This window comes from Diceros bicornis, chromosome 33, assembly GCF_020826845.1.
Source record: "Diceros bicornis minor isolate mBicDic1 chromosome 33, mDicBic1.mat.cur, whole genome shotgun sequence".
In the NCBI taxonomy this organism is placed as follows: Eukaryota; Metazoa; Chordata; class Mammalia; order Perissodactyla; family Rhinocerotidae; genus Diceros; species Diceros bicornis.
Window position 1 is genome coordinate 25,752,022 of NC_080772.1, and position 26,910 is coordinate 25,778,931.

Genomic DNA, 26,910 nt, shown 5'->3' on the forward strand with positions numbered 1-26,910 from the left:
TTTTAACTTCATTCACTCAGAAATATTTCAATGAATAAAGAATTACAATAAATATTAACATAAAAGACAGTCAATTTACAGAGACATGATCAACAGTCCAGATATATAAATATCAAATTTTGTCAAATGAAATTACTTTTACACATAGAATTTCCAGAGCAGTAGACTAAACAGGCTATAATTTATTATTGTTATTATTATTATTATTTGTTGGTGGTGGTGTTTGTAATTGTTTGCTGTTGGTGTTAGTGATGGTGATCTACTTTTTTCCTCCATTAATTAATAAGCAGTTATGGAGCATCTTTTATGTACCAAGCACTATTTTGGGTTCTTGGGGATACTAAAATGAATAATAATGGCTCCTTGCCCTTAAGAGGCTCAGAGTCTAATGCACAAGGGAGACATATAAACAGTAGTTTGATATAGTACTTTGTGCTCGAATAGAAGTGTATATATCTATGTGGACTAATTTTCAAGAAGGTGGCTGTGTTTTCCCCCAAGTCTACCCCAGGCTGGGTAAAGCTTGAAAGTCCACAACTTTCTCTCTTTGATTTAAAGCTAGCAGAGTGTAGTAGAAAATAATACTTGACTAGTAGTCAGGAAAGTCGTGTTTGAGTTATAGCTCTTTCACTTACTAGCTCTGGGATGTTGGACTCGTCTCAGTCACTAAACCTTATTTCCTCAACTATAAATTAGGACACAATTTGGTAGAAGCTCTGAATAAACGTGATTGGATAATAAGGTTTTTATATTACTTACAAGTGGCTTTTATTAGGATGGAAAATAACAGAGATTACAGATCAATGAAAGTAGATGTAACAGTTCTGTTTCTACCCCTGTTGTGATTTAAAAACAAAACAAAACACCATCAGGTTTCCTTATCTCATCTGTTTAATGATATTCTTTTAATGTTCGAATCTTTAAGAGGTAAAAGCAGCACATATTCAGTGTAGAAAAATTACAATATATCAAAGCATAAAGAAATAAAAGCCACCTATATTTTACAAGGTTGATGTATTAATAAGAATAGGTTAAGACAATAACACCCGGAAAGCACCAAATAACAGTGGCTTCAACAAGATGCTTTATTTCTTCTTCAAGTAAGTCTGGAGGTTTGCAGACTGAGGTTGGTGTGCTGGTTCTGCTTCCCAATGTCCTTATGGGCTCAGGGCAGCTCAGGGCTTGGCATTCCTAGGGTGTGACCCTATTGTTCCCCGTCCAAATCAGCGTCCACACTCCTGGAAGCAGGATGGGGGATGCGACGAAGAAGAGGCACAGGGCCAACTGTCTCTTTAAAGAAGATCCCCAGAGCTTGCCCTGCGACATGCCCATTACATCCATTTGTTAGAACACAGTCACAAGGCCACATTTAGCTGCAGTGGAGTCTGGGAAACGCAGTCTTTATTCTCAGCAGCCATATGCTTAGCTAAAATTTCTATTACCATTGAAGAAGGGGAAAATAGATTTTTAGGGCCAACTGTCAGAATTTGCTGCAGTTACTTCCTTAGTTAAATTGCAAATAGAGGAATTGCTAGGTTAGAAGTTACGCTCACTTTCAAGGTGTTTGATGCATATTGATAAATTTCTCTTCAGAAGCTCTGTATACATTTATACTCCCAAGGACATATGCGAATACTTAATATTAAACACCAACACAGTAATCAATCAATTCATTCAATGTTTACTATACGGCTTTGCTGTTGGGAAGGTGTGATAGAGACAGTGCTCCGTGTCTGCTAGACCTGGGCTTTACTGTCAGGACTCTTCCAGCTGCAAGTGACAGATGGCCCAACGAGAGTGTTGAGTTTATTCAGATATTGAGGTGATCGAATAAACAAAGAAAAGGGAACTGTAGAGTGTATGTTGGAATCTGAAGTTGGAGAATTAAAAATGAAGTTCTTCTGAAGAGGAATGGGAGTGGAGGATTCGACTGGTAGTTGTAAAAGTTTTGAGGCCTAAAGAGAGGAGAGCAAGTGTCATATGATGTCCTGTTAAGGTCATGGAGGGGCTTTTCCACATATGCTCTCATCAACTGCTCTATTGCTGGCAGTGTCCTAAGTTCTTTAGATACAGTCTTTCATGGAACTCCCATGGCGGTCATGTATTTTTATGTATCCATATTTTACACATGATGAAGTTAGGTCAAGTTAGGGGTAGAACTAGAATTTTAAACCCCACCCTGGGGATGTCAAAGTTTTGCTCTTTCCCCTTCTACTCCGAAGAGTGAACTCATAAACAAATTTGGTAAGGATCACTTTTGCTGTAGCATTTGCATTAACTTAAGGGTATAAAAAGACATTATAAAATCTTTAAAAATTATAAAAGAATTATAGAGAATAACAAATGAAGTGTTGTAAAGGGAAGGAAGGACCTCATGAGATTTTGTCTCTTCCGGGAGCCTTTTCTGATGTGAGTTGGATGCCTGCCTCTCTTTTCTCATAATACCTTGTGTTCACCCTAACACTGATAGTTCTCATCTCTGTTGTGGTGTCTATTTATTTTGCTGTCTCTGCCACCAGACTTACATCTTGGGTACCAGGTGTCAGGTCTTACACATCTTTGTATTCCCAGGGCCCAGCGCAATGTGTGGAACTGGTAGGTGCTCCGTAAATCTTTGCTGAATGAATTATACAAGCATTCATTTCATGGTCATATTAAAGCATATTTACTGAAAGAGAAATTTTATTAATTTACTCTTACGCAAAATTTTGAGAGGTGTACAATAATAGCTAGACTAGTATAAAGGTATGATTTTGACCATGGCTATAACGAGAACATTTAAAAGGCAACTGAATTTGTGAATAATATGGAATACCTACGAAGTGCTGGGCTGTTTTGAGTGTTTAACATTGTATTTAATTATTTGATTCTCATAAAAACCTTATGGGGGAAATAGAAATATTATCTCCACTTCAAAAATTGGGAATATTGAAAAACTGACATGAACCCAAGTAGTTCTGCTCTAAAAATTCTGTGTTTGGGGCCGGCCTGATGGTGTAGTGGTTAAGTTTGCTCCCTCTGCCTCTGCAGCCCCGGGTTCCTGGGTCGGATCTTGGCTGCAGACCTACCCACCACGGGTCAAGCCATGCTGTGGCAGTGTCCCACATACAAAAATAGAGGAAGACTGGCACAGATGTTAGCTCAGGGCCAGTCTTACAACAAAAAAAAAATTCTGTGCTTAACAACTAGGCTATTTTAACTCACCATTGTTTGTAAGATTTATTATGGTTGTTTTTATTATTTGCATGACTCCATACTACCATCTTCCAATGAAAACTCATAGATCCTTATCCTATTGTTTCGTCTGTTAACTGGAACTTCCCTTCCGCTAAAGGCACAGACTCTCCAAGAGAAACCCTAAGTATCTTTGGAAATTGCTGCTTTTATATCTGAGCAACCTCCACTCCACCTCCAAAACTGACGAGTAATTTGCAATCAACATTATTCCTTATGCACTTTAATAATCAGGGACTCATATTTTAGATCGTTTCCCCTAGAAAGCATCAATTGCGCCTGCCACGTGACTCGCGTACTGCAGAGGCTTGCTGGCGCGCAGACAATCCCGCATCTTTGCAGATTGGGCCCCGCAGCTTCCTCGCCGCCGAAACTACACTTCCCAGCGGTCTGTTCGTCCGCGCGAACTCGTGTTGCCCGGCTCCGGGAGGCGTCGCGGAAAAACTAACGACGCTTTGCGGGGCAGTGTGGGTGGGAGAAGTACCGGGCGGACCCTCGAGGCGCTCCGGCCGCTCGCGCACCTGGCAATGGCTCGGAGGCAGGACGAGCAGAGAGGGGGCGCGCCCTCGATGGCGGAGGGCAGGTCGGACGCGGAGGTTAGGCTCATCCTGTACCACTGGACGCATTCCTTCAGCTCTCAGAAGGTACAGGCCTCGCGGGCGGGCCGCGCGGATCGGGTTTCAGCACCGGGACAGCTCCCCCTGGGTCTCGCCCGGGAGCGCCGGCCCACCCAGAAACGGGCCTCCGACGCCCCAACCCGGGGGCGCTCCCTGGAGGGCAGGGTGCGCCCGGTGGGGGAGCAGGCAGACTCAGTCTGAGACGGAGAGGCTGTGACCCAGGCACTGCCACTCATGAATTGCGACAAAAAAGCATCACTTTCGGTGATGCTGGAGGCTGGAGGCCTTGCCCCCTGGGCCTTGGAGAGTGAGGCAGAAGCAAGGGCCTTCCTGCAGCCGCGTCATCTACGGTTCCTTCTTTTCCTCATGCTTGTTCGTATTCACTCTCTCCAGCGAGGCCTAGCATGTCGGTATTTCAGATTCACGTAATCAGGTGTGGGCACACACAAAGCAGGGGTGATGGAGAGAGTGACTGTGAAATGAATATAGCTAGAATCACTTTCATGACTTATTTTATTATCTTTTCTAATTTATAAGAGTAAGACTGTAGAATATATCTCACTTATCAATTCCAACCATAGGAACAGTTAAAAAGAATGTTGCAAATATTAATAACTCGGGGAAGCACGGAAAATCGGCTTAGTGGTGTTCGGGGACGTCGTTTCATTGATAGTCTCTACGTGTTGTGGTAACCGGTGTGAACTCTTCCAGGTGCGCCTGGTAATTGCTGAAAAGGCATTGAAGTGCGAGGAACATGATGTAAGTCTGCCCCTGAGTGAGCACAATGAGCCTTGGTTTATGCGTTTGAACTCAACCGGAGAAGTGCCCGTCCTTATCCACGGGGAAAACATTATTTGTGAGGCCACTCAGATCATTGATTATCTTGAACAGACTTTCCTGGATGGTAATGTTAAGGCTATTTGTGATTTCTTGGATTTACTTTAAACACAAATATGTGTGTCCCTTTCCACCCACCTTCCTTCCCTCCCTCCCTGCTTCCCTCCCTCCCCCCCTCCTTTCCTTCCTTCCTTCCTCCCTCCCTCCCTCCCTTCCTTCCCTCCCTCTTTTTGGTTTCATGATGGTGGTTTAGTGCTAAAAACCTTTTCCATTTCCATAAGCACACAAATATAAAATAAGTCAATGACATAAATTTTGTATAAGCCAGTGTAACTTCATTTGAAACATTTCATGTAAACTACAAATTTTAATGTTGAGACTTTCCTTTTCAATTCACTTGCAAAAAACCTTGCAGGTGTCTGGTTTGTAGTGGTGATTTATTAGCCTTGAAGTCAAATTCATAATATGGATTCTAAATGTACACTGTGAAAATCAGTTTCATCTCGTTTACCAAATGGTTCCACCTTAAAAACAATAGGAAGGAAAAAGAGGAATAAATATTAGGCAAGGGAGAATAGAATGTTGGTGAACTTGGAGATCTTTGCCCTTGTTCCTTATGTATAGTTTGAATTTTATATCTTTTGTAAGGAATTATAGGGCTTAAATTTGTATTGTACTTTTAAGTAATAATCATTTATTGACAGCCTGTCTTATGTCAGGCACTTAATAATTTCTGTTCTCTTCAGTCTTCAAAAGAACGCATCTGAGACAGGCATGGTAGACTAATTACTCCCATTTTGTACATGAGGAAAGAGAAACAGAGGGGTTGCCTAAGGTAATATAGCTGTTTTATGACAGAGAAGGGCTGGAATGCAAGTCTTTCAAATCCAGACCTTCATGTTACACTGACTGTCTCCCATAGTCATTGCCACTTATACGTTGTCTTGATTGTTCCTAATCACAACCCTAGAGGTGAACTGTAGTTTCAATATTTACCTAAGATTACAGCTGATCACTGGCAGAATTGAGAGCAGAAGAGAGGGCTCCTAGCTTTCTGCTGAGTACTTTTCTGAACAAATAAGCTTCATGAAATCCAGTTACTCTCCATCTATCGCCAGTTATGTTGATGTTAATTGGGGAGAAAAAACCAGAATATAACGCTAAACTACTAGAAGCTGAGAATGGAAATTACTGGCCCAAAAACATCTGAGGTATTTAGAAGGAAAATAGGTATGGGACCTAAATGGTGATGGTGGTAGAGAAACCCCAGGGAATTAGATTAGCAATGGGCTACCCCTATACGTAATCCAAGTGTTTAGTTCCCTAGGATGGTGATTGAAGGTTTTAATCAGAGGTGGCCATTGATCTAAACCAAAGAGTTTAATGAACTACTTTCTCCTTCACCATTACTTGCTATCTCTTATAAGTCTGTATGCTGGGAACTGTACTGAAAATGGTGCTTAATTGATTAAAGACAATTTTTCTCAACCTTAAGCTTTTTGGAAATGGACAAGTCTGTTAAATAAGAATTTGTATTTCTTGGGAGAAGTAATTATAATACTGTGAATAAAACAAAATAATTGCATAAGAATTCTATTTTAAATAATCAAAAACTTTAAAAAGATACAGTAAGTGGAAAATTATATTTAAATCTTTTGTTAGCATATTTTGAACTATTACTGCTACCATCTTCCTCCTCCTCTTCTCCTTCTCCTTACATTGTTTCCCCTCTAAGATGTTCAGTAATGTAAAATGTTACTTTATAACATAGTAATGTTAATGATTATTAGGCTTCCTAAAATTTTCCTTATGCTTTTTCTTTTGCTTTGATTATACAATAACAAAACTGAAATATACTCTGAGTCTGGCTCAAACAAAGGAAATACTAAGTTGTTCTTCTTAGTATTTATTGAATCAGAGGAGAAAGCACTGTGAGCTGAATGTTAAGATGAACATATGGAAACTAAGGATTTTAATTCTGGTTGTGCCAAGAGAATAAGTAAACAATCAAGAATCCTAGCTCTTAGTCTGAAGCTGTCATGAACTTGTTGCATATCCTTGGTGACTTGACTTCTCTGTTTGTCCTTTTGTGTTACGTGATATTGTTTTATCAGTTGCAGAGATAAAGCAAGTCCAATCAATTCTTATTTCGCTCTTTCCTCTTTCCCAGGAGGGTAGTCATTCAGTTGGAAAGGGTTCAAAGAAGATTAAGATTAAGGGACCTAAAACCCATGGTAGATATGAAGACAGCAAGAAAACAATTAGTGATATAAATGAAGGCTAGTCTAGTCCACAGATGAAGTTTATCCCAAAGTATTAAAATAAACGACAAATGTGTAATTAAAATTTATATTTGTCATTAAGAACTCATGGAGATTAGGAGAAGAGCCTGACAAGAGATAGACAAATGTTATCCCAGTCGTCAAGGAGTGGGGAAAGGTGCATTCTGCCAATACTGGCTACTTAAAATGTGTTCCATTGACCAGCATCATTGGTGTCACCTCGGAGTTTGTTAGAAATGCAGAATCCTAGACTCTACTGCAGATCTCTTGAATTAGAATCTGCATTTTAACAAGATCCATACATTAAAGTTTGAGAAGCACTGCTACAAGTTACTGTGCATTAAGTAATTGCTTAAGCTTTAAGCAGTGCTGTAAATTACTGTCTTTAAATGTGGCAGAGTTCCAGAATGGATTGTCAAAACTTAAAATATATATATGTGTGTGTGTGTATATATATATATATATATATATTTAGTATCTCAGTTAAAAGGAACCAGCTTAAGTTTTACATTACTGGAGAATGTCTTTAACTAAAACTTAAAAAAAATGAGTCTGTTATCTGCTGGGCATGGTTCTAGATACAGTGTATCTTGGTTTAAGTAGAGCATTTGAGATTACTTCATGTGATACCTTTGTGAAATGAAGGAGCAAATATGGCTGGATGAAAGTAATGCACATTTTCAGATGAATAAACCATCGTATTGAAGAATATTCATTTACAAATTTCTTATATCAGGTTGCCCATTCAGCTATAGATTTTCATTTTACTTATCCTAGAATAATTTTATCACACTTTATTTTAATTATTTGAATTACTTGTAGACCACTGTAAGAACCATGAGGTCAGAGACGGTGTCTCATTAACAACTGTATCCCCAATGCTTCGTATGGTGAATGTTTTTTAGTATAAGCTTAATAAATACTTTGAAATGATTAAAATGAATGAATTATTGAAAATAGATGTCAGCCTGGACAGGGATCGGACACTACTGGTGTTGTTTTAGGCTTCTGTTCTCTGACTTGAGCTTAGCAATTCTATAAATGACTTGAAGAAAGACACAGTAGAAATACTATTACATTTGCGAATGACAAAAGCTGGGATAGTTAAAATGATGACTAGCTTATGAAATGCTTCTCATGGAACAATAATATGGAAAAATCAGTAAGATAAAGTTTAACAAGGCTAAATATGTATGTGAATTTTGTTTTTAAAAATCAGCTGCATTAATGAAGGATGGGAGACCTGGCTTGCTACTAAGTTACCAATAAAAGCCAATAATAAAATAAAAGGCTAGTGTAATCTTAAGTTGTTTCAGAAGTATAGGTTCTATTCAGAACATGGCGAACTGTGACCCGCTACATTCTAAACTGGTTATTTTGTTCAATTATGCATGGAACTTTCAGGAACGTTGACAAATTAGGATGATCATAAGTGAATGGATTTCATGAGGTGTATAGTTGCTCATGGTTATAAGAGGAGACTTTGTCTCCATTCATCCAAAGAACAGAGTATAGTCATCTGGTATCTCCCTGTTATTTGCTGTCCCTTATTAGTCTATCAGCTGAGGATTGTACTAAAAGTGATGGCTTGCTGACTTCTTTCTCAACCTTTCTGTGTAATTAGTATTTTCATATTTGTGTCCTCATGCTTTCGGGATAAGTGCATTAAGTAACTGGTAGTTTGGGGGTAAAAATTTGATAGCCAATGCAATCCTTTTCAAGTCTTAGCCTAAAAATGTGACTGTCTAAGTTGGATGATGGCTATGCTTGATTTTTTTTGGAGGCAGTTTCATGGAAGTCTCGTGTAGACATCAGTGATGTTCCTGAGGTCAGAATTGGGTCAAAAGAAGAATTTAGAAGTATTCAGTAATGGCTGCTGAACCAAAGGCTGGCCAAGAGCAATCTCTTCATTCATTCCTTCAGTAGCCATTTATTGCGTATTAACTGGAGCAAGGTCCTGGGATATTTCAAAGATCCCAAATCATTAGAAGCTTACTAATCTTCAAAGATTATTTTATGCACTTTTTAATAATGCCAAACTTGTCTGTAATGCATGCATGTACTATTGTTACTACTAGTTTTACAGACTCTCTTTCATGTACATGACACCTTTTTCTATCTGGGCATGTAATGAAGAATAGTTATATTAAAGCAAGCAAATGATTAAGCTCAATGAGATATGATAGGAAGCAAACTAGGGAAACTCAGGAGCAGTGGATGTACCAAGTGAATATACACACTAACAATGTAGATTTTAAAATCTAGATATTTCTTATACTAATAATAACCTCTTTCATTGAATTTTAACTTGGCCACTAGATGATAAAAAAATGTGGGCATGAAATAACTACAAAATACTAAAACATATACTATTTATTACTGCCAGATAACTCAGTGGTAACCTGGAATCAAGGATATCATGTGATGAATATTGAATTTTGGCAATTTAATATATTATATAACAGTTCAAGATTATGTCCCATGTCTTATATCTATATATATCATTTGAAGTATTAGGAAATAGGATTCGGTTTGGAAATAATCAACATATTCTGGTATGATATTAAAATATCACATATAAGTTTGATTAGGAAATAAAAATTTATTTTATAGATACAATTTTGTCAATATATGTTGAAAATCCACTGTATCAGATTTTAAAAAGAACATTAATTCTGAAGTCACTGCTGCATTAAAAAATAGCTATTTATGTAAGAAATTTCCAATTATTGTTAAGGTTCATAGAATAAATAATTTTGTGTCTTCGGTAAAAGGCTCTCGTACACAGTGGAATAACTTTATATACCTTTTAGCACATCTACTGAAATTGCAGAATAGCACCAAGTTTCTAATGAGTTTGGAGGAAATATGGTACATGGTAAGGAAAAGAGAATGAGTCTTTAAAACTCATGATTGGGCCAATAAAAGTGGCTTTAAAAAGTAACTTTTTTTCCCCTCTCTGTGATTTGTCCAATTGTAGTGAACAGGTGGAGGTATTAAAATGCAGAAGTCCTAGTTCTATATTATGTGTATCCAGCAGTTCGAACAAACTGTCTAATAAAAGAGTTTTTGCCCCCTGATTACGAATGTTTCTTTTAAAAGTCTGAAATATAATACCAATTAAATAAAAAGTAGTTAAACATTTAAGGTATAAAATTTATTGAAAATGATCGTATAAATTTGGCTCTGTCGCAGAAAATCCTGGATGCATATAGTGAACTTGTGTAATTTGACACCATGTGATTTTTCTCATCTGTTTAGATTTGATCTTTCTAGTTCCAGAGTTATAATAGCCTTGAATTGTAGTCAGTTTGTAACCATATCTTTTGCTTCAGGTCATAACTGTTTACCATTATTATTAGATTTTTTAATAGCCTACTGTATGAGGAATTGAAGGGTACAATTTTGTTCAGCTACATAATGCATATGCATATATAGTATATACTAATATCATCACTAAGTGATCTGAGTAAAATAAAAAATCAGCAAAGGAATAGAGTTAGAAATGAAGCCTAATCTGTTTTCCTTGAGCTAGTAAGGAAGACCTGGAAGTTATTTAGATAGACCTAGGGGAAGCCTTTCTTGAAAACAAGGCATAATAATGCCTCCTTTATCTGCCATCACTGGGGAAGGTAGGAAATCAGAGTAAGTGAATTCAGTAAAATAACGGAAACTTACGCCTTTAAGCCCGTAAATTCTTTTTATTTTTTGCTCTTGGGGAAACTGAATGTAATTTTTTAAAAATGGCTCAGGGCCCTTGTTATTCTAACCAGCAAACGGGGACTTGAGAATGTATGGAGCTTTCTGTCCCCATTAAATGGCTGCAGAACACTTTTACTGTTTCAGATTTTTTTTTAAACTTTTGTTTTCTCTCACTGTTTATCACGTCTTTCTGCTTTATGTCTCTCTGCCTGTTTCTAAAGTGCTGCCTATATTTGGTGCAATACAAGACCTGCCTTGTCCCCTACTCAGTTCTTCTAGGAAGTCAGGTCTTATGCCAACTTATTTCTTTATTCTTATTTATTCTTCCAGCTTAGTCACTAATCCTGCTTCCATCTTGTACTTGTGTTCCCCAGTGCTGGGGACTCTTCTCATTGCCTGCTTCCTAAAAGTCCCCTGATTCCCCGTCTTGCCCCTGTAAGCCTGCTATTGCTTTCTCACTCCTGATTGAGGTACAATACCAAGAAAATATTTTCTTGTTTTTAGTATTGGAACAAAGATGCTTTATGGAAGGATTGGAAAATAAAATAGGATGAGAGTGAGAGGGAAGCTCTCCTGTGCAATTCAAAGGAAATTCCCGATTGTCTTTTGAAAGAGTGTTTCCAGAGGCAGTGGGCACCGTGATGCTCTAGTGTGAGGAGAAGGATGGAGCACATTGTCGGTGTGACACTGGACAGGGCGTCCTTGAAGAGAGAAAGTGAGCCTGGAAGAGAACCTGGGTTCAGTGGGTGTCTTATGCTCTGTCCCACAGAGTGTTGCAGGAGGGAGTTATCCAGCAATGGTGCACCGAATAGAAGAAAATTATTCTCATGGATTTAAACATTTGTCCTCCTTTGACAAATTCAGCCTTGGCCAGATGGAACTTCCCCAGAAAGCAATTAGGCGTTGTTTTTCCTGCTCTCATTCACTTCCCCAGGAAAGAAGTGGTATGTTCTTCTGGAGACAAGCCCCAGGCCTGGCCCCAGAAGGTAGCCAGAGCCAGTAGCCATAAATTTAACCATTTGGGAAGCGTTTTTAAATGCTGTACCATTTATGATTATTAACCTGTGGTTCTTGGACTCTTAAAGCAGTGGTTCTTAAACTTTTTGGTTTCAGGGCCCCTTTGTCTTAAAAATTATTGAGGATACCCGAGAGCTTTTATTTATATGGGCCATATCTATCAATCTTTACCGTATTAGCAATTAAAGTGGAGAAAAATTTAAAGCACAAGAACACACAAGCACACATCCTGTGAATTGTCAGAGTGATGGAGTCATCATGTGTCACGTAGCCTCTGGAAAACTCTGCTGTACACTTGAGAGACAATAAGGGTGAAAAAGCAATTACCATCTTCGTGTTACTATAAAAATAGCTTTGACTTTGTGAACCCCTTGAGACTGTCTTGGGGAAGCCCAGGGATTCTCAGACCATACTTTGAGAACTGTTGCCCTTAGTGGTCTAGGAATAGAATTCAGGAGATCTGAGAACTTACATGGGGAAAAAATTAAAGTTATACCTTATTTTTACTAACTTCCAATGGAAATTTATTATTTCCTTTCATCTCCAATGTAGGCATAATCCACAGCAATACCAGGAGAGCCTGTGACTTTGTTACCAACAGAAATCACAGATATGTTCATAGCATATCAAGTTATTACAGATATCTTAAAATATCACTTATGCTCATAACTACTTTAAAATTATGGTAGACCTGCTGCTAGATCTTGTTAATGTATTAATAATAGGAACCCATATTAGTATTTTATAATTTAAAATTATTTTGATAGCTATGTTTTAGTATAACCAATTTCCTATGCAATCCTATATCTTGTATTTTATGCATTTAAGAACATTATTTTGAGAAGAGGTCGGTGGCACACAAAAGGTTAAGAATTCTGTATAATTTCAAGGGCCTTAGAAGACCTCCAGTCTGTTGTACTCATGGAAATGTCTACCATGCATTGCTTGGGATGCTGGTGAGATGCTGAAAGGTTAGCAAGGAAGTGTACCCTGGTTGGGTGAATCCGCTGTTGATGAGCAATGTGGCTGACACTTCATTCTTGGATATTCCACTGCGGCCTTCAGAATTGGACTCCCCTGCAGGGCATTAGACATTTGCCCACTGGTTTGAGGAGTAATCCGTCTTTTTTTTCTTAGAGAGTCAGAAATAGCCTGTTGGCTAAAAAAGCTTGTTCCACTTGGTCTGGCATTGTGAGATCTTGCCTGAAACTCTCTGCAACCAACTCTGAATTGTTGACACTTATGAATGAGTGTGGGATGCTCAAAAGGATTCTAAATTAAATAAATAACCTAAACTAAGCAATAAATAAATAAATTTGAGGCTATTCTTTTCACTTGTTGGAATAACCTAGTTGGCATTTTTCAGGGGCAATTTGAGCATCAGAAGTGAGAAGTAATTCTGAAGGGACATAGCCCTGATCTTTGGGTCATGTGGTTCATCTTTATTGTTCTTGGATAGTCTCCAAAAAGTAAACCCTTTGAAAATGTTATGGTAATGTAATAAAACAGAGGACTGCATTGGGAGTTAATGACTTTAGTTCTTGTTCTGCCTCTAATTAGCTGTGGGATCTTGGGAGAACTTCTTAGTCTCTACATCCCAGTGTCCTCATTAACTACTACAGAGGTTCTCCAGCTCAAATATTCTCTAATAACTAGAAACTTGGGAATATATTCATTAATTCATTCATTAATTAAAATTTATTGAACATGTACCATGAGCCAAACACGATATTAGGCACTGGGGATTCAACAGAGAACAGGACATGGTCCCTGCCCTCAAGGAGTCTATAGTCTAGACTTTAACCAGCAAATGAGGATTTATGTAGAACCCACTTTCCAGAGAAAAAATATTAGAAATTCCTGGTGAATTCCATGAAGATTGTCATTTCACATTCTCATAACATCAACAGGGTCACTCTTGGTATTTGTTGGAACCTAGAAAAGAGTGGTCCATGATCATCTTCCCAGAGTGAGCTTTCGTTCACTTAACCCACCTTTATGAAAGGCCTAAAATATATGAGGCACCATGCTAGACCCTAGATCATAGGTTCCTTGCCCTGAAGGGATTCATGGGGCAAGAAGATACAAACAACTAATTAAGGTGATAAGGGCTCTAACGGATTGTGTACAAGGTATTTTGCATGTACGGAGGAAGGCACACCCAGTCAAATTTTGGTAGTTGTGGGAGGTCAGGGAATGCACAAGGAGTTGGCATAAATAACTAGACCTTGAGGGTTGAGTAGCAATTTGCAAGGTGGAGAAATGAGAGAATGCCAGTGTGATCATGGTTTCAGATCTGGTCTGGTACATTAGTCCATTTCAAATTTTGAATGTCTGGGCTGCGGAGATATTGTCTTTTAAATGCCTTGATATAATGTTGAAAATGTTAATGATGAGGGGGTTGGGTTATTGTTTTTGCTTGTGGATGTAACATCTCAGTAGTAACTTTTCCTTTAATGTTTGTGTATGTGTTTGTGTGTGCATTTTAGAAAAAACACCCAGGTTGATGCCTGATAAAGGAAGCATGTATTACCCGCGGGTACAACATTATCGAGAACTGCTTGACTCTTTGCCCATGGATGCCTATACACATGGCTGCATTCTACATCCTGAACTGACTGTGGACTCCATGATCCCAGCTTATGCAACAACAAGGATTCGCAGTATGTAAAAATCTTAAAGACCTGGAATTCTGTCTCAAGTTTCTTTTATTTCATTTTGAGACCTAGCACATCTCACGGTCATTGAGAGAAGACTGGGAACCGAGTTGTTGAGTTTGCTTCATGGACATGTATGTTATAGATCTATCCATGCACCTGTCAGATTAATCTGGGCTTCAGCTGGACACTTATTGTCTGTAGGACCTGATTTCCAGCTCTTGGTCTTGAGGGCCAAGCTTGGATAAAAGTCAGAAGAATAGCCTGTGGAAAAGTAAAGACCATAACATGTCCTCATGGACAGATGGACTGGGAATCAGAAAGGCTTGGATCTGCTGGGGATTATGGGCAACTGAGTTAACATTTCTGGTCCTTAATTTCTGTTTCATTATGTGAAGGAGCTGGACTACAGGGAGCTAACCATTACTCTACCTCTAAATTCAGTGATTGGAGATTTATTGACATTGAGTTGGGATATCCAGCTCTCTCTCCTTGCCTCCTATCCAGAGGGTAGAGTAGGGCCAGTGCATGAGATGTGGAGCTGAGGGAGGTGTGCTCTGGGGCACAGGCAACGGGGACAGGAAGGAAAGGGAAGGCAGCTGTGGTCAGACTCTGGGGCGTTTGACTAGGAGCACGCAAACCCAGATCTTCTAAATCCAGAAACTACATCCTTTCCATTCCCTCACAGCTCACCTTTATCACTCTTTTACTTATGTTATTTTTCTTCTTTTTGATACTCCTCCTTCTCTCTCCCTTCCCTCCTCTTCTCCACTCTCTTTCTCCTCTCTCTTCCTGCTTTTCACTTCCTTTTATTCCTCCTCCTCTTCCTAAGTACTCAAATATGATTTAAAACAAGTCTTCTGACTATAATTCTGTCACCCAGAGTTAATATATTTTTTTAAATAAGCCTTTTTCTCTCCCTTCATAGAGAAGTTCATTACAGAAAAGTTGAAGAGTATTGAAAGGTTGATCCACTGCCCTGCACTGAGCTCTTGAGATGATGGGCTGGGCCTTCCTCCCAGTGCTTTCCACGGCGCTTCCCATTTCATCCTCAGCCCACACGACAGATACTGATAGTTCCATTTTAACGGTGAGGAAACAGAGGGACAGAGAGGCTAAATCCGAGGCAGAGGCAGGGCCTGAGTCCACAGATGCCTCCACCACCGAGTTTCCCTGCTTCTCGTTTCTTGCATAGAAGGGAGGAAATAATTTTCTATTCCAAAAATGATTTTATTATCAGGCCAAATTGGTAACACAGAGTCTGAACTGAAGAAACTTGCTGAAGAAAACCCAGATCTACAAGAGGCGTACATCGCAAAACAGAAGCGACTTAAAGTAAGCAAACCAGGCAGTCCTCAATTGACATCCGCTGTTTGCATTAAATGTTCTACTTTTTGTAAAGTATCACTATTGCTAGAACATCTTCTATTAAATATCGCAAGTCACCAGTACACGTGTTACCTTTGGCTCGTGTTCTCCTTTTAGAAAGAATTTTTCTTTGTTAGATTTGATATTCAAAGCTAATGACAATTGCTTCAAAAGCAGGTAAGGCTCATGCTGGTTGCCAAGGAAAGTTATAAAATGTAAAAGCAAGTTAATAAAATATTCTAGAAGTCTCTCATTTCAGGTATTCTGCCACTTTAAGGCCTAGGTAGACCTCTATCTATCCTTTTTTTTTCCTTTTTTTATACTGGTAAGGCAATCGGTGAGTTTATTCTTCTTTGTATGTATGATCCCCTCTCTCCTTGCATTATAATTATTGTTTTTTTTAACCTTTTGACCCTGTTCACCCATTTCTCCCATCCCCCAATCTGTTCTCTGTATCTGTGAGTTTGGTTGTTTTTTGTTTTTTGTTTTTTGTTTTAGATTCCACATATAAGAGAGATCATATGGTATTTCTCTTTTTCTGTTTGACTTATTTCGTTTAGCATAATGCCTTCAAGGTCTGTCCATGTTGTTGCAAATGGCCAAATTTCATAATTTTTTATGGCTGAATAATACTCCACTGTATATATATACTACATTTTCTTTATCTATTCATTCGTTGATGGACACTTAGATTGTTTCCTTATCCTGGCTGTTGTAAATAATGCTGCAATGAACATGCAGGTGCAGATATCTTTTTGAGTTAGTGTTTTCATTTTCTTTGGATAAATACTTAGAAGTGGAATTGCTGGATCATATGGTAGTTCTAGTTCTAATTTTTTGAGGAACCTCTATACTATTTCCCATAGTGGCTGCATCAATTTACATTCCCACCAACAGTGCACAAGGGTTCCCTTTTCTCCACATCCTCGCCAACACTTGTTATTTCTTGTCTTTTTGATGATAGCCATTCTAACAGGTGTGAGGTGATATCTTATTGTGGTTGGTTTGATTTGCATTTCCCTGATGGTTAATGATGCTGAGCATCTTTTCATGTGCCTGTTGTCCATTTGTATGTCTTCTTTGGAAAAATGTCTATTCAGATCTTCTGCCCATTTTTTAATCAGATTTTTTTTCTATTGAGTTCTATATATATTAACCCCTTATCAGATATATGATTTGCATACATTTTCTCCCATTCAGTAGGTTGCCAGGTTGCCTTTTCATTTTGTTGATGGTCTCCTTTGCTGTGCAGAAGCTTTTTAGTTTGATGTAGTCCCACTTGTTTATTTTTGCTTTTGTTGCTTTTGCTTTTGGTATCAGATGAAACAGTCATTGCCAAGACCTATGTCAGGAGCTTAGTGTCTATGTTTTCTTCTAGGAGTTTTATGGTTTCAGGTCTTATTACGTTCCAGTCTTTAATCCATTTTGAGTTAATCCATTTTGACTTGTCTGCCTCTAAAGAGCAGGGCTTTGCTTCCTCAGTTACAGTCAGCGTTTCTCTTTCTAGTGATTCCTTCCTCGTGGCCCAACAATACCTTTACGTTTCCCCCATATTAAAAATGTAGCAAATATCAACACTCCCAGCCTCCCTCAACTTCCCACCTTTGTCTTATCTTAGCTAAATAAGCTTCTCGAAAGAAATGCCTGCACACACAGTGCTCCTGACTTTCTACCCCCTCTCTACCTCACTACCTTCAGATTTCTCCCTCCTCCCTGACCCTTCAGTTATTCCTTCATGAAGGCTGCTGAGATCCTGTTGTGGAGTTGGGCATGAGAGGAGTCTCTTTGTGCCCCTCATATTCTTTGCCCTCTCTGGCCATTTGGTCCCACAGGAGTTGCCAGTGAGCAGTGGGTCTGGCCCTTGGGGTATTTTCACAGCTAGACGTTCCCCTCCACTTTGCTTTTGGTTTCATGAAGTTATTCTATTTCTTCTCATTGTCTAAAATTAACAGGCTCCAACTCATAAGAGTTTATATCTGCTTTGCTCTACATCGATTGTTTTTACAGGCATAAATAACCTATTTGGTTATTTCTGTTAATTAGTCAAAGCTGCTTGACCATGATAATGTCAAATATTTGAAGAAAATTCTTGATGAACTGGAGAAAGTCTTGGATCAGGTTGAAACTGAGTTGCAAAGAAGAAATGAAGAAACCCCAGGTAGATTCTCATTTGTATTCTTTTTCTTTTTTCCTGGAGACCAGGAGTATTTATGGGAACATTCTTAGATTTCACTAAAAACATTCTGTAATCTGTTTTTTATTGTTGTTATTCATGGGCAGTTTAAATTACGATGGCAGCAATAATATTGAATTCAGCAAAACTCGGGTGTCTAATTGTAACTCAGTCTGCATCTATGTGAAATATGACTGGTGAAGGATTTTTCTGCACAATTTAAGCTATAGTTGGGAGATTCCTACCTAGCCTATTTCACAAATTTGTAATTACAGTAGTTAGTTTGCTTGAATGCTCCCTCTAGTATTTTCCTTAGGCAGGGAGAAAACTTCCATTCTGAAGTACAGTATAAATGGGGGCCAGCCTGTGTCTGTCTGCAGGCTGGCTGGTGAGCATACACGTATTGCACCTGTGAACATGATAAAGCCGTTGCCCAGGTGCATGCACCTGGACCTTTTGCGCTTTTCTAATTGACAGCAAAGTTGAAGACCATGTTACCTGAAACTTGCTTCACAATAGAGACTTTCTTCTGCTTTAAAGAAGTAACTAAGAGCAGCAACCACTGAGTGACATTTCAGACCCAGCAAAGCACACCTGTTGTTTTCCTAAATCAGAAGGAAATATCGGTTAAGTCCTCTGGCTTGGGGGCTCTCAACTTCCAGAATCCTTTACAAAATGATAGACAGGCTTTGAGCCCAAGTGGCTCCACTTTCATGAAGGGATAGAGGTGGCTGACAGACACCAAGGAAGTCTCCCTTAGCTTGGGATACATTTGCATGGATGTTTTTTAGGGTAAAATTACTCACTGAGTGATTGTCAAGAAAATGTACCATGGCCTTCATCTTTTGCTGTCCTCAGAGTTGCCCTCAAGGCTGGGACAAAAGATACCAGCTGGAGTCTATCTGTACTGCACTGGCCCCTAATTTTCCATATCCCTTTCTCTGATTAGAAGAGGGCCGCCAGCCTTGGCTCTGCGGAGAGTCCTTCACCCTGGCCGACGTCTCGCTTGCTGTCACTTTGCATCGACTGAAGTTCCTGGGGTTTGCGAGGAGAAACTGGGGAAACGGAAAGCGACCGAACTTGGAAACTTACTACGAGCGTGTCTTGAAGAGAAAAACATTTAACAAGGTTTTAGGACATGTCAACAATATATTAATCTCTGCTGTGCTGCCAACAGCGTTCCGGGTGGCCAAGAAAAGGGCCCCAAAAGTTCTTGGCACCACCCTTGTGGTTGGTTTGCTTGCAGGAATGGGATATTTTGCTTTTATGCTTTTCAGAAAGAGACTTGGCAGCATGATGTTAGCGCTTAGACCCAGACCCAATTATTTCTAGGCTTGTTGGGATCTAGTGGTGCTAACTCATCCAACCATTCCACTAGAACCCTGTCTACTCCTCCAGGCCCAGGGAAGAATGACCCTGGGCAACTAGTCAAAAGCATAATTTACTTTACTCTTTGGGTAGTTTATGTGGGGAGAGGAGGTGATGAAAATGCTTTTGTGGGCTGGTAACTTTGAGATTCCTTATTTGCAAACCTGAGCTAATCTATCCTTAAACCACGTGCAAGGTCAAGATATGTAAATACTGACAGGTAGAGAATAGACCTTTACCTCAAAATGCCAGGTCAGGTTCTGGCATTTTTTAGGACAAGGTTATGATGAGGGACAGACAGTAATAATAACCTGTGATGGCCCACAGCGCTTCATCTGGGATCGTCTGGGTGTGCTGAGGGTTGAGTAATTCGCAGTTTCCCGTGGAATTCAGAAGTCATCCTTGTTACACAACACGAGTTCAGACTGCAGCAGGGCACAGCAGTGCTTCATACTACCACTGCCAGCTTCAGGCAGAAATAAGGGAGAAAGAGAAAAGGGAGAGAGGGAAAAGGGAGAATGAAGTCTATACAGTAAAGAGCTGTAGAACACAGTCTCCAGGTGCCTCCAACGCCACTCATGGCTGCCTGTCCCCTCAGTGAACATGACATGTGACTAATTGTAGCCATTGTCTGCACATCCTCCTGTAGCTGACAACCCTTGGGAAAAGATGACTAGGGAGTTACAGGAGGGAGTGGGCTGGAAAGAACTCTCGGCTTCACATTTACACTCCTTATCTGCCCTTAGTGTTAATTATAAGTGCGTGTGAATCACACTCCTTGATTTAATGAGATTAACTGCTTATATACTTGGCTATGAGGTGCCCACTGGAACATGTCTGCCTGGCATTTACATGCAAATCTGAAGTGGTATCAAAATGGTTCCTTTCTTTTCCTCATGGTTCCCCAATTCTTTGGTGCCTGTGAAATATCACTCCTACGGACCAGCGTGTCCAGTTACTCGGGGCATGACCTCTACAGCCCCCTGTATGCACACAGGTGGCATTAGGTGAATGTCCCAGCTAGTCACTAGCATGCCATATGGCTGGGTAGTGGGTAATTTGATGACCTGGGAATACTAAGTATGCTCATTCTGCATTTGGGGAGGCTGGTGTGTTAGGAAAACCTATTGTCCAGGCCTTGCATCTGTTTATGCTCATCAATGAAGCCTTCAAAGGTTACAGAGAAAGAGAAAGGTCTAGTCTTAAGCCATGCAGTTAATTTAGGGTAGATGAAATAAAAGGCTAGATATGATGTCCACCAATATTCATTCGTGTTGGTCTAGGTTTTTGGGGGGTACCTCAGTCTCTCTGGAAGGGACAACCCCAGTGTGTCCCATGAGCAAGCACGGAACTGCACCGTACAGTTTCGGCTCAGGAAGCATCTTCCGTGGTGACAGGAAGACAGAGTTTCTCTGGAGCTGGCCAGAAAGGCCTTGGGAGCAGATTCAGGCGTCTGGCAGGAAGTGTGTGTAGAGAACCACGAGTTAAGATTCCAGCGAACAACAGAAGCTTGTCTGGACTGCCTCAGGTTGGCTGTGCAGAACAGCCAAGGAAGGGACTGACTTTTTCATTCAAAAGAAACTGTCGTACTTAGGAAACAATGACTTTTTGATGGTAAAATGATTCCATAATTCCATTTCATGGTCTAGTTGTTTAAGAAAATCTTAATGAACTGGATGTTCCCTGTTTACAAAAAGTTAAGAACATCTCCAGTGTAAACTGAATCCAGTAACAACAGACCGGCAGCTTTTATAATGTCTTAATTTTGTGCTGCAGTGCGTTGTTGTGGAGAGTATCTGAACTTGTTTGTTGCTGGCACGTTCCAATCCATGTCTTCATAAAACAGCCATAAAACTGATTATTCGGTAGTTAATAGTGTTTCAGGGTACTTTATGTCACCCTGTTAGAAGCAAGAACTCAGACAGGAAGAAATCAAAATTGGATTTTTATGAAAATCTACAAAGGATATTTACCTATGTAAGGGTTGTTGATTTAAGAATAAAGGTTAGAAGCCCAGTGCTGGCTTTTCCTTAAATTTATATTGTTATTGAATCAGAGAAAATCTACTAGGAAGTGTTTATAATTTTCTGATACAGTTTCACTGGAAGTATGCTTGTGTCAATATTAAGGATGACGTATGGTGGCGATTTCTTGTTTCATGGATACCTTTGAGTTTATACTTAAAATGTTTGTTCAGAAATGTAATGACCACTAGATGTCGGTGTTCATCCAGTAGTCTGAGATGGGGCGTTCTTGAGGTTCAGCAAGCCTTCTGTACTGTTTCAAGAGAAGATAAACGTTGATGACCTTAGTTTCTGAAGTGAGGGCATCTTCATCAGATCATTCATCTGTAAAAAACTGGAGGCACATGTAGTATTGATTTCTAACGCTTACGAGGGATAACAGTACCACACAACGTCAAGCTAAAGAGCTGAACAGATGCTATTAGTAAAGTAGGTACTTTGCTGTATTTTCTTTTTCACAATCATTGGTGACTGGCCAGTGTGCGCCTCAATTTCCAGAATGTGTATAAATACCACTGTTAGAAAAACGCCTGAGGTACTAAATTTATGTTGACTATTTATGTCTTAACACATAAATACTATCTTACTGTTATTGCAATTATATGCCTTTTGAATCCGTTTTCCTTAATCGCAGATAGTTGTAAATTGCTTGCTCGATTTTCAGTAATTACTGATATTGACACCAGAGTTGTAGATTTTTTGGTGTTGTTGAATGTAATAGAGAGATCAAGATACTATTCTGCCTGTAAGATCAATAAAAGTAACTGGAAAATAAATATGTCCTGAAAGTACTAATTTTGTAATCTTTTTGAGAAAACAGATGTATTTTTTTCATTTAAAATCAAAGCATAATGTGGTAATTAGAGTAAAATAACCAGAAGTTAAGTATTCAAGGTATTTAGCTGGAGGATGCTATATTTTCCTTGTAACATGAAAATGACTGACTCATGATTTGTTTAAAGGCACACAATTTTGTGGTTAAAATGAATGGCAGCTTAAAGAATAACATATTGATTCTGATCATTAAAGGAATTCTTATGCATCCAGCCCCCTAATAGGAGATAGCATGAAAATGATAAACACCAAGGGAGTATTTTTTTTTCAAAGTAGTTTTGTTACATCTTTATTGGGTTTGAAATATTACTCTTATGATATTTATCATAATGATATTTGTGATATTTTTGATATAGCTAATTCTCTTCCTTTTATTGAGTTGTGGATTATGAATATTCAAATTGCCATCCATACTTCTAGCCTTGGTAAGCTTAGCCATTCTTCTAATCATCAAATAGAAACTGAGTGTTATCTTTGTTATATATTGAACAAACCAAATTAAATGAGAGTCTAATAGACTTTATTTTTCCTGGGTTTGCAAACAAAACAAAAGGCAACAATATTGAATACTCATGGAAAGTCAAGTGAATATATAAGTCTGTAGCCTGCTCAGAAAAGTAAAATGTACCACAGTAAAGACACAAAAGTCAAATTAATGCAATAAATAAATTAGTATTTAGATATAACCTTCACATCGTTTATGCCAAATACTTGGCCCATTTATATCCGTTATTCTCTATTTATTCATATTAGAATGTCTTGATTTTCTATTTCCCAAGAACACTTGTGTTTTACTAGTCAGGGTAGTAGATTCCAAACCAAGTGAGGAAGTATAATTTCTAGAGTGAGGATAATAGTTTTGTTTTGATTGTGTTTTACATTATGAAAATGAAGAGAGAGAGAGAGAAAGAGAACTAGCTTCATGGATCAGAAAGGCAGGACATTGAAAGCAATATCCTGCATTATTTGCTTCTGAGCTGAGCCCTGGATTTTGTCTTAGGAGGGAGGAAGGGCTGACAGACATGCGTCAGAAGTTAGTGGGGTGGAGCAGGGCCTGAGGTATAAGACAACAATATCATGTGGAGGTTGAGACAAAGCATGCTTGTGACGTGCCTTGATCTACTCTCTGATTTCAGCAGGGTGGTGTATCTTACCCATTGTACCTTGTTGTAAAACTCCTCTGGGAAGGTTAGAAGATGTTAATGAAATGTAATGCAAAAGGTCAGGTTTCTATCCCAACAGCAATATTCACATCCACATACATAAGTTAATTCCTAATCAAATAGGTAACTTTTCAGGCATATGGCCAGTATATAACTTTTTGTATCATCAGCTTAAGCTATCTTTGGAATTTAAGAATTTGATATACAATAAAGTCACACATAAACATCATCAAATACACATCATGATAAAAATATAATGATGATATACATTCATAGATTCCACATTTATTAAGTTCAATACTCAAAAGGAAGTAAAAGTTTACATTGAGAAAATGATATGAACTAAAAATTATTAGCACTAAAAGCAGAGGTGGCTATGTTGTAAAAATGGCCACAGAATCTTCTCATTCCTCCACTCATTTCCTTGCAATGTGATGTTACAAATCCTCATCAACAATCCTCAGAGCATCGCTACATTAGGCTCCCCAGAGAGGAATTTAGCAGGGATATTAGACATCAAGTAGTGATGAAAGTCACTGGATGTCCATTCCAGGAAGAGTGGAGGGCTTCATTTTGTTTTTATTGCCGTTGAGTCAATCCGACTCCTAGCGACCCTGTGTACAGCAGAGCAGAACTCTACCCGGTCTTTTTGTGCCATCCTCTAACCTTCCAGAGCTGTATTAGACAGTGCTCTGCTCCTATTCATAGGGTTTTCATGGCCAAGTATTTTGGAAGTGTGTGCTCAGGTCCTCCTTCCTAGTCTTTCTTAGTCTGGAAGCTCCACTGAAACCCGTCCACCAAGGGTGACCCTGCTGGTATTTGAAATACTGGTGGCATAGCTTTTGGCATCACAGCAACACACAGCCACCACAGTAGGACAACTGACAGATGGGTGGTGTGGTTCCCTGACCAGGAAGTAAACCCCAGCTGGGGCAGTGAGGGTGCGGAATCTTAATCACTAGACTACTAGGGCTGGCTGGTGGAGGGCTTCGTTAACACCATGTTAATCTCCCAGGCAGAAATAAGGACCATGCCCTAGAGTAAGGCCTAAGTTAGGCCAGAGGTTTTCAATGTTGGCAGTACTGATACTGTGGGCCAGATAATTCTTGTGTAGAGCTGTTTTGTGTGTTGTAGGATGTTTAGCAGCATGCCTGGCCTCTTCCCAATAAATGCCAGTAGCTCCCCCTTGATCCCTTGTTGTGACAACCAGGCATGTCCTCAGATATTTGCCAAGTGTCACCTGGGGAGAAAATCATCTCCAGTTAAGATCACTGCTCTACGCCCACCCTAACAAAGCCTGAAGCCCAGCCCTGACAAGAGTTGCAGAGGAGACAGATTTTGGAGCTTGGGTCCTGCCCAGTTAGAGGTGCTTGGGAAACACTTTGGATTTCCACATATCCCCTATTACAAAGCATAAAACCAAACCTACACAGCTGAAATGTTATTAGTCAGTAAATAAACTGCCTACTAGAACAAGAATCAATACCCTTCAGAGGGAAGATAACAAAATCCAGAGTCTCTATGATGTATCACTAACAATGTCCAGGACACAGTAAAAAAAATTACTAGACATGCAAAGATACAAGAAAATAGGATCCATAGCCAATAAAAACAGTAATAGTAAACAGAAACAGAATGTAATGTGACTCAAATGTTGGATTTAGCAAAGATTTTAAGGCAGCTAAAGGAAAATATATGTTCACAGAATTAAAAGAAAATGTAATCTGATTGAGTCAACAGATAAAGAATCTCAGGAGAGAAATAAAAACCATAAAAAAGAACCAAATGTAAATTCTAAAATATAAAAGTTCTGTAACTGAAATTACAGAAGTGAAAAATTCACTGGATAGGCTTCACAGCAGATGGGAGATGATAAAGGAAAGATAATGGAACAGAACCTCAGGGACCCATCAATAATATCAACTCATCTAAGATATGTGTTATAGGAGTTCTAGAAAGAGAAGAAATTAAGAATGGGGCAAGAGAAAATAGATAAATAATGCCAAATTTCCCTCAATTTGATGAAAAATGTTGACTTACAAATTCAAGAAAATCAGTGAACTCAATGAAAGATAAATAGCAAGAAAGCTGCACCTAGGCACATAATAGTCAGACTGCTGAAAACTAAATATAAAAAGAAAATTTTGAAAACAGCCAGAGGGGAAAAAAGACACATAACGTGTAACTGAACAACTATAAGAGTGTCTACCGAGTTCTTATCAGAAACGGTGGACGTCAGAAGATAATAGAAATGTCTTTAAAGTGCTGATGGGGAAAAAAATCCTCAATTCTATATCGAGAGAAAGTACCTCTAAAAAATTGAGTGAAATAAAGACATTTTCAGATAAACAGAAGCTGAGAGAATTGGGTCCAGTAGGCCTGGAAAACGAAAAATGCTAACGGCCATTCTTCAGACTGATGGAATAGTGATACCAGATGGAAACCCAAATCTACAGAATGGAAAAAAAAAAAAAAGAATGCCAGAAACTGCAAGTAAGTGGGTGATAGAAAAGATTATTTTTATTACTTCATAATTTCCTTAAAAGTTCACTGACTGTTTAAAACAAAAGCAATAGCATTGTAAGGTGGATTTTGTAATATATGTAGAAGTAAATACATGAACGAAAGAGCACAAAAGTTGGGGGTGATGGATAAATGGAATTATACTATTTTAAGGCTATTATATGTGTGGAGTGCAAAGTATGAAGTGTCAGGAGGGATGTGTCAAGTGTAAAGTAACAAGTGGAAAGTGTGAAAAAGAAAGTGTTGTTAAGTGTAAAATGTAAAATAGTACAATTTTGACCTGAACAGGCTCTGATAAGTTAAGAATGCATTGTTAGCCCTGGAAAAACACTAAAAATTAGTTTTTAAAAAAAGAGCTAAGAAACCAATAGAAGGGATAGAAATAAAATGTCAATGAAAGGAGAAACAGAGTGAAAAAACAGAAGTGACAAAGGGAAAACAATTAGCAAGGTGGTAGACTTAAACATGCCATAGCAACAATTATATTAAATGTAAATGTAATGAAAATTACATTAAATGTAAAATGTTCCAATTGAAAGTCAGAGATTGTCAGATTAGATTAAGATGTAAGACACAAGTATATGCATCTATTAAGGATATAATTTAAAGTTACATATAAAATGAACATAAAAGGATGGAAAGTGATATAACAGACAAATGGCATAAGAAAGATGGTATGACTACATAAATTTCAGGAAAAGTAGACTTTAAGACAAAGCATTTTACAAGAGATCAAGAGGGACATTTATAAATCACAAAAGGACCAATTCATTAGGAAGACATAATCATAAATATATATGCATCTAATAACATAGCTTCAAAATTCACGAAGTACAAAGTGACATGGAAAAAATAGTGGAGTTTAACACTACTCTTTCAGTAATTAACAAACTTGTTACTTGTTACTTCAGTAATGAACAAGTAGATAAAAATTAATTTGGATATAGAAGATCTGAGCACAGTATTAACCAACTTGAGCAAATTGACATTTACAAAACATTGTACCCAATAACTGTGCAATAAACATTTTTTTCAAGTGCATATGGAATGTTCATCAAAGTGGACATATGTTAGGTCATGAAAGAAATCTCAATAAATTTGCAAGGATTTG

At 38.6% G+C, this 26,910-nt stretch overlaps 1 protein-coding gene across 1 annotated transcript; it reads left to right on the forward strand.

The window, feature by feature from the left end:
• The first annotated feature begins 3,722 nt into the window (after window positions 1-3,722).
• Window positions 3,723-22,056, forward strand: GDAP1 (ganglioside induced differentiation associated protein 1). Its single transcript, XM_058528906.1, has 6 exons — window positions 3,723-3,878; window positions 4,563-4,755; window positions 14,179-14,352; window positions 15,587-15,681; window positions 17,758-17,872; window positions 18,837-22,056. Exons 1-6 carry the CDS (start codon window positions 3,762-3,764, stop codon window positions 19,217-19,219), a joined length of 1,077 nt encoding a protein of 358 aa, XP_058384889.1. The 5' UTR covers window positions 3,723-3,761; the 3' UTR covers window positions 19,220-22,056.
• The last annotated feature ends 4,854 nt before the right edge of the window (window positions 22,057-26,910 follow it).